At 47.8% G+C, this 8847-nt stretch overlaps 1 protein-coding gene and 1 non-coding gene across 2 annotated transcripts; both read right to left on the bottom strand.

Annotated features, from left to right (window-relative positions):
* Positions 1-2591: 2591 nt before the first annotated feature.
* Positions 2592-8567, bottom strand: pabpc1a (poly(A) binding protein, cytoplasmic 1a). The gene is made up of 11 exons (XM_071395561.1): positions 7759-8567; positions 7205-7398; positions 6897-7012; positions 6279-6425; positions 5946-6042; positions 5595-5828; positions 5079-5442; positions 4843-4956; positions 4076-4300; positions 3095-3318; positions 2592-2985 (listed from the first exon to the last, which is right to left on the bottom strand). The coding sequence occupies exons 1-10, from the start codon at positions 7949-7951 to the stop codon at positions 3101-3103; spliced, it is 1902 nt and encodes a 633-aa protein (XP_071251662.1). The 5' UTR covers positions 7952-8567; the 3' UTR covers positions 2592-2985; positions 3095-3100.
* On the bottom strand, positions 3444-3524 carry LOC139574897 (small nucleolar RNA SNORD72). The gene has a single exon (XR_011674854.1). It is a non-coding gene; the product is annotated as a small nucleolar RNA SNORD72 (small nucleolar RNA).
* Positions 8568-8847: the final 280 nt, after the last annotated feature.

Below are 8847 nucleotides of genomic sequence, written 5' to 3'. Positions count from 1 at the left end.
AATAGATTACCATTCATTAGGTGATATTGGTGTCTAGCTGTAGGCTAGTTGTCTAGTGATATTGGTGTCTAGTTGAAGGCTAGTTGTCTAGTGATATTGGTGTCTAGCTGTTGGTTAAGGTAAGGACAGCCAGGACGGCCCGGCGGTTGAATGGTTAAGGTAAGGACAGCCAGGACGGCCCGGCGGTTGAATGGTTAAGGTCAGGACAGCCAGCACGGCCCGGCGGTTGGATGGTTAAGGTAAGGACAGCCAGCACGTCCCGGCGGTTGAATGGTTAAGGTCAGGACAGCCAGCACGGCGGTTGGATGGTTAAGGTAAGGACAGCCAGCACAGCGGATGGATGGTTAAGGTCAGGACAGCCAGCACGTCCCGGCGGTTGAATGGTTAAGGTCAGGACAGCCAGCACGGCGGTTGGATGGTTAAGGTAAGGACAGCCAGCACAGCGGATGGATGGTTAAGGTCAGGACAGCCAGCACGGCGGATGGATGGTTAAGGTCAGGACAGCCAGCACGGCGGATGGATGGTTAAGGTAAGGACAGCCAGCACGTCCCGGCGGTTGAATGGTTAAGGTAAGGACAGCCAGCACGGCGGTTGGATGTTAAGGTAAGGACAGCCAGCACGGCCCGACGGCCACTAATGGCAACACAGGGAAGAAGCAGATGCCACCCGGAGGATGCAGTGGCCTAATATTTAGGTATTAGGGACAGGGAATACTGGCCAACCTGTCACCCTCCAGTCCTCTGACTGGTCGACCTGTCACCCTCCAGTCCTCTGACTGGTCGACCTGTCACCCTCCACTCCAGTCCTCTGACTGGTTGACCTGTCACCCTCCACTCCAGTCCTCTGACTGGTCAACCTGTCACCCTCCAGTCCTCTGACTGGTTGACCTGTCACCCTCCACTCCAGTCCTCTGACTGGTCAACCTGTCACCCTCCAGTCCTCTGACTGGTCGACCTGTCACCCTCCAGTCCTCTGACTGGTCGACCTGTCACCCTCCACTCCAGTCCTCTGACTGGTCGACCTGTCACCCTCCACTCCAGTCCTCTGACTGGTTGACCTGTCACCCTCCACTCCAGTCCTCTGGTATTAGGGACAGGGAATACTGTTTGACTGGCAGCAGCAGGATAATATAAGGGAGAGATATTTGTATGACTATTTTAATGTCTGGCAGTATAACAGAGATATGTCATGGACATTACGGTTGACTGGAATACTGTGGCAGAGACAGAACTAATATTAGGGTCATGGACCTTGACAGAACTAATATACGGGTCATGGACCTTGACAGAACTAATATTAGGGTCATGGACCTTGACAAAACTAATATTAGGGTCAGGTCGACCAGTCATTCAGAGCACTGGAGTGGAGGGTGACAGCGCGACCAGTCATTCAGAGGACTGGAGGGTGACAGGGCGACCAGTCATTCAGAGGACTGGAGGGTGACAGGGCGACCAGTCATTCAGAGGACTGGAGGGTGACAGGGCGACCAGTCATTCAGAGGACTGGAGGGTGACAGGTTGACCAGCCAGAGGCCTGGAGTGGAGGGTGACCAGTCATTCAGAGGACTGGAGTGGAGGGTGACCAGTCAGAGGACTGGAGTGGAGGGTGACAGGTTGACCAGTCAGAGGACTGGAGTGGAGGGTGACAGGTTGACCAGTCATTCAGAGGACTGGAGGGTGACAGGTTGACCAGCCAGAGGCCTGGAGTGGAGGGTGACCAGTCATTCAGAGGACTGGAGTGGAGGGTGACAGGTCGACCAGAGGACTGGAGTGGAGGGTGACAGGTTGACCAGAGGACTGGAGGGTGACAGGTTGACCAGAGGACTGGAGGGTGACAGGTTGACCAGTCAGAGGACTGGAGTGGAGGGTGACAGGTTGACCAGTCAGAGGACTGGTGTGGAGGGTGACAGGTTGACCAGTCAGAGGACTGGTGTGGAGGGTGACAGGTTGACCAGAGGACTGGAGGGTGACCAGTCAGAGGACTGGAGTGGAGGGTGACAGGTTGACCAGTCAGAGGACTGGTGTGGAGGGTGACAGGTTGACCAGTCAGAGGACTGGTGTGGAGGGTGACAGGTTGACCAGTCAGAGGACTGGTGTGGAGGGTGACAGGTTGACCAGAGGACTGGAGAGTGACAGGTTGACCAGAGGACTGGAGAGTGACAGGTGTAAGATCACTGGCTGACCAGTCACACATCTGCCTTTAATATTGCCAGTCATCTCAGAAGAAAACTCTCATTACTTAACAAAGAGAGACCATATTTGGGAGGTTTTAAGGCAATTGGTGATCAGCTGAAGCTGTACAGCACACATCCACGAGTCACTTCCATTATTTCAGGAAAACTACAGCGCCACCTAGTGGCAGACTATAGCTCCTGCCACTCCATGCTAGTGCTCTGCAATAACCATTATCTCAAAAGGACAGGTCAGCGTTTCCATTAGCGACTACAGTGCACTAATGGAAGGAGAAACAACTACAGCTCATCGTCGTAATAACTCTGCCTTTTAGATTGGCTATAATGTAAATGCTCATCTACCAATCGACAAAGAGGTTAGACGAACCTTCATGCACCCAGCTCAAGGAAGAGGCAGCCATTTTAAGTGTTTGATATCTTTATTAAGCAGTTTTCAATCCAAATGACTTTTCAAAGTACTCAGCTATCTCCATCTCTGAACACAACAGCTGATATTCTGAGTACTGATACTGGAAGAGGAAATAAAACAATGGAATGTTTTTTTTATGGTCACATTTTGTCAAACATTTTTCAATAATTAGATAAGTTTTGCTATTTTTTTTTGTTGGGTCCACTTTTGTACTTTTAATAACAAGGACTAGATTAATCTTCTCTAGACCTGGCAGATGGTGTATTCATTTTTTGTAAAGAAATACTTTATTCATTTTGCAATGTTTTCAGAGTTTTCAGTTTTTTTCCCATGTTTAAATTTTTCTAACGTTTTCTTCGGTGAAGCAAGTTAAGGATTACCGTCTCTGAAACAAACAAAAAAACACATGTTAACATTAGTAGCATACTTAACATTGATGTAACACTTTATAAAAACATCTTAAATAATACATTAACATTGTAAATAGTTCTTACCGGTTCTTAGCTGGGGACTCCAGCGGGGTTGGTGGGTTTCTGGGCGGACTCCTTGGCCTGGTGAGCCTGCAGCACAGCAACAGCCTCGTCCACCTTGGAGCGGAGAGACTCGGGAGACTCCAGCATGTGGAGCAACTCAGAGTTATCTATCTCCAACAGCATGCCGGTGATCTTTCCAGCCAGGCTGGGGTGCATGTTCTGGATGAGAGGGAACAGACGCTCACCTGGAGAATGAGGAGGGGGGGGGGGGAGAGAATTCAGCATCAGTAAAGGACCCAGAAAAAGGATGAGCAGACATTTAGGGCCAACAGATGTTCCTTCTTCAGTGTTCATGATGGATAGTTTGGGCTCTTTGTCTCAGTAAAAACAAATAAGAATCACTGAAATTCATATGTTCAGACATTTGTACTGATAACATCATTAACAAAGAGCACATAAAAATGTTGATTGTCTTTTAAAAAGCTGCAAATGGTTTAACTTTTTTGGGCAACCAGAGCAAATTCACATAGAAATTGGTGTTATAGATCTGTCATTCTCATTGAAAGCCAGTCTAAGAAGATATTGATATGTTCTATGTCGCTATTTCTATACTTCCTGTTCTTAAGTTGTTTTTGTTGTTGTTGTGTATTTTACCAGCTTCAAATAACTGAAAATACAATATTTGGGGTTTATTGAAAAGATATTTCACAGCGGTTTAGACGGTACAATGATTCTCAACACAATGACTGCTTATTTTGTCAGATAAATTGAAATTATCCAAACTATTTGAATTTTAGCAACCAGGAAATGGTCTGGAGAAATCAATAGGCGAATCAGCCAATCCACAACAGTGGGCTGGTAAGTAACATTACGAAACACTATCATTCCACTATTACCACAGATATATATTATGGACATTTCCCCCTGACATTATAATACAGAAAGCACCTTTAACTGAAGGAGATGGGAAGGTCAGTAACGAAGACGTGACCAGAGACTCACCCAGCATCTGCTTCTGTTCCTGTGGAGGAGCAGCCGCCAACATGGAGGCCGTCAGAGGCTCCTGTCCCTGGACATGGACAGCAGGCTGCTGCATGGGCACCTGGGGCTGGCTGGCCATGTGCTGCTGGGGGTTCCTCACACCTGCTGCATACTTGTACTGGGGCATCCTCACTGGGGCTGCAGCAGCAGCTGCACCGGTAGGACGCTGGCCCAGGGCCTGGGTGGCTGGAGAGAGAAGAGGAAGTCAGTCAACATCCAAGAGACACATTCATATAGTTTGAGACATAGTGAGCGTACAAAACATTAAGAACACCTTCCTAATATTGAGTCGCACCCCCCTTCTGCCCTGAGAACAGACAATTAGTCGTCATGGACTCTACAAGGTGTCGAAATCGTTCCACAGGGATGTTGGCCCATGTCCTCCAATGCTTCCCCACAGCTGTGTCAAGTTGGCTGGATGTCCTTTGGGTGATGGACCATTCTTGATTCACACAGGAAACTGTTCGAGTGTGAAAACCCCAGCAGCGTTGCTGTTCTTGACACAAAACGGTGCGCCTGGCACCTACTACCATACCCCATTCAAAGGCTCTTAAAATATTTTGTCTTGTCCATTCACCCTCTGAATGCCACACATACACAATCCATGTCTCAAGGCTTAAATCCTTTAACAGACGGTATAAAACCGAGTAAATAGTAGCAAGATGAAAGGTGGTTGTGAAAATCATAAAGGTATATATGCAGGGGGCTGGTTCACCGGCTAAACTCACCCATTCTCTGGCCGGCCATCATGCGTGGCACCTGGGAGGACGAGGGTCTCATGGCCCCAAAGGTCTGCGGTCTGGGGGCGGACGGACGCATGGCGTTGGGCATGTTCTGGAAGTCTGGAAGCAGAAAGGGGACAATTAAACATCAAACAACTTCCTGGATTAGAGAATTGGGTTCGAGTCTGGAGTGAAACTTGACTAAATAAAAAAATGGTTGTGTCAACTATGTAGATAATTACGTTGTGGTCTGACACCCTGGGTGGCCCAGCGTGGGCCTGGTCTCAGCTGAGCCAGCTGATTGGTGGAGTAGTAGGCAGCGCGGTTCTGAGTCTGGGGGATGGCGGCCATGAAGTAACCCGAGGGAGGGGCAGGCTGGTAAGGGTTGAGGACCGGGTTGGGTACGGGGCGGACGGTGGCCATCCTCTGCATGTACTGGTTGGTGAGGTGAGCCTGGCGCTCCTCTTTCCTCTGAGCCAACGCCACGTACAGCGGCTTGGTGGCCACGATGCGACCGTTCATCTCCGTCACGGCCTTGGTGGCCTCCTCCGGGGAGGAGAAGCACACGAAGCCGAACCCCTTGCTGCGGCCACCTTCCATCATCACCTAGAGGAAGAGGGACATTAGATTAAAGGGGTTTCTGATCCAGAAAGACAGGGGCTGGTAGACACACTGCTATATAGAAACAGGCAACAAGCGTACCACCACAACGACTGTAATGGTTCAATCAGAGGGTGATGTTGACTTAGGAAGGTTACCTTGGCGCTGGTGATGGTACCGAAGGGAGAGAACTCCTTCCTCAGACGCTCGTCGTCAAGGCCATCGTCCAGATTCTTCACGTACAGGTTGACCCCCTGGTACCGGGTCATACGGTCCTGTTTCATCTGTTCAAACTTGCGTTTCAACTCCGTCTGGCGTTCTCCCTTCTTCTGGGCGCGTCCCACGTAGACCTGACGGCCGTTAAAATCCTTCCCGTTCATCTCATCTACGGCCTGAGAAGATACGGATACAGATGGTCCCGTTGAGGTCAAAAAGAAAATGGCTGTCTTCCACTTAGCTCTATTCAACATCCAGATACTGATAATAAGGAAATGTACGGCCCAACTCACCCTCTGAGCATCCTCGTGCCTCTCAAAGCTGACGAAGCCGAACCCTCTGGACTTCCCGCTGTCGTCCGTCATCACCCTGATGCTCAGGGCCGGTCCCGGAACAATAAGAGTCCAACACAAAAACGCCATCAAATTCTAATTCTACGGAACCGACATTTACTACAAGAGGAAACAAAAATCGACAATCTGGGCTAGATTCATTATAGTGAAGTGACAAAACATTTGTTGTTGGGACATAAATCAGGTCGGATCCCTCCTCGCTTGGTGCCCGGTTGCGTCCTAATGAACACATCCCCGGGGGGGGGGGGGGTGTAACACATCACACGTAGAGGACACTTACCATATTTTCCAAACAGCTCCCTCAGCTTCTCGTCGTCCATATCCTCCCCAAAGTTCTTGATGTAAACATTGGTGAACTCTCTGGCTCTGGCGCCAAGCTCAGCCTCGCGCTCTTTGCGAGATTTGAAGCGTCCGACGAACCTATTGTATGTTAATAAAAATAAATATTGTGTGAGTTGAATAATGTGTAGAAAGGGCTACCTGTTCTGTAGAGGATGGGGGGGGGGGGCAGAAACATGAGCTTGGTAATGTTTGTTACCACCATATTGACTAAACCCCCCAGGAAGAGTATTGAGTTTGATAAGGCGGTGAGTAGAGAAGCACAAGGCCACAGAGCAACAGTTCTATATTAGTCGACACTTTAAAAAAATAAAAACCTGAGTTAGTAATATTAAAGTTAGAACTCACACGAAAACCAATCCTACTTTAAATTGAACAAATCTTTGAACCAGTTGAAATTAAAAACCAGTTCACATTCACAACTCAAAGTTACATTTCCTGTACGGTTTGAGTTATTGTTGCATTTTAACACTGTGGACGGCTGACTAGGGCCCCCCCCCCCCCCATCTATTATCGACTACGTCCAAGTTCACAAGGACTGATCGCACTTACACTTTTCTGTCATTGAGCAGCATGCCGTTCATTTTCTCAATGGCTCTTTCAGCAGCCTCCTGGGTCTCAAAGTGCACAAAGCCATAGCCCTTTGAGCCATTCTCATCACAAACCACCTTGGGAGAGAAAGGACATTGGGAGAGCACAGGCAGTGGTTTAAAAAAAACAAACATCATGCGTACAAAGACAACAGACTCAAAATTCAACACACATTTCAACCAACACTGCTGCAGGGGGGGGGGGGGGCATGCGGAACAACACAGCATATAAGGCAGCCACACACAGCCAGAAGAGTCTCTTCGGCCTACCTTGCACGATAGGATGTTTCCGAAAGCTGAAAAGGTGTCATAGAGGGCCTTGTTGTCAATGGACTTGTCCAAGTTCTTGATGAAAATGTTGCCCACTCCACTCTTCCTCAGGGAAGGGTCACGCTGAGACCACATGATACGCAGAGGTCTCCCTTTGATGACGTCGAAGTTCATGGTGTCCAGGGCACGTTCGGCTAGAAACATATCAGGAGCCATACCATTAGAATGCTGTCGAAGGAAACCGCGCCATTGTACGTGGGGGGGTAAAAGACCATATTGTAGCGGTAATGCAGCCGATACTCCCAATTAATTATTGAACCCAACACTACAGCAAATTAGGACACTGAAAGACTAGTTGGCCCACGTAGCTTGCTGAACTGAAAGCACGTTTATCAAATGGATACGCATGATTATTTACTAGACCAGATGTTATTCACCACCCCGGCATGACATTTTTTGGTGCAACGTGAACGTGTGAGCTACGTCATGCATTCTTTTTTACTGTTGCATCCATACCATTACGATTAAATGTTTTTAAAATCATCAATAGTTACCATCGGCTGGTTGTTGGAAGTTAACGTAGGCATATCCGAGGGATCGACGAGTGATCATGTCCCTGCAGACTCGAATCGAGAGGATAGGCCCGGCGGGGCTGAACTTCTCGTACAGCATGGCCTCGGTGATATCCTGGTGCAGGTCTCCGACGTAGAGCGAGGCCATCGGGTAACTGGGCGCGCTTGGATTCATGTCTACTCTGGACTGTGTTGTCAAGACGATGTTTTGTTTTAAAAAATACGGAAGGTAAACACGTTACGTTGTCAGGCTAACGTCTGCGAAATGGTGTCTTATGACACCGAAGATTCGTTACTGGATTTAAAAAAAAATGTTTTGGACGTTAACGTTACTTCGCACTTAGGCCAAAAAAAAGCAATGCGGGCCGGATAGCTAATTCTGCTACCTAGTGACTAGCAAGCTAACGTTACCTTCTGAGGAAATAATGTCGACCAAAGTTGCTAGTAGCTACAATATTCTTAAAGTACGACTAGTTAGCGTTACAATAATAACAGATGCGATATCGACAAACTGCTACGTTAGCTTCTAGCTAAAAATGTCTCAGTTAGCTTGCTATCAATGTGAAATCACCCACGCCTTCAACAATGTTATCAAGGGAGCAAAATGGCCTTCTCTTCCGAATTCTCGTCCTATTTTCGACGGGTTACTTTGTTAGTCCTGCTTCACCGAGTTTTTTTTCTTACAAAAATATTCTTCCCTGTGTTTATTTTTTTAGTTTTTTGTTTTTTGATAATAAAATGTGTGCCGAGGCTAGCTCCGGAACACACTCTAGCGTAGCTACGCAGAAGGGAATGAATGTGTGGTCATGTGGTGTGGAACCCCCTTAAACACAGATCTCGCAGGTTCTCTCGATGGTTTGCGTCATCGGATCCTATCAACTCGAGATCTTATTAATCAATACCTCTTATGATCAATACACTGTTTTTTCCCCCTCTTCAATTCTACCAAAATACTATTCCTTGATTTTTACCGCTATTGCTGCTCTCAAATTTCTGGTATTAGCAAATGCAACATAGCCATTTGTCTTTGAGGTTATACAAGATCACGCATGGTTTTATATCTATAACAGG

This window comes from Salvelinus alpinus, chromosome 4 (assembly GCF_045679555.1).
Source record: "Salvelinus alpinus chromosome 4, SLU_Salpinus.1, whole genome shotgun sequence".
NCBI lineage: Eukaryota > Metazoa > Chordata > Actinopteri > Salmoniformes > Salmonidae > Salvelinus > Salvelinus alpinus.
The sequence above is the reverse complement of the archived record's forward strand: the minus strand, read 5'-3'. Positions and strand labels throughout refer to the sequence as shown.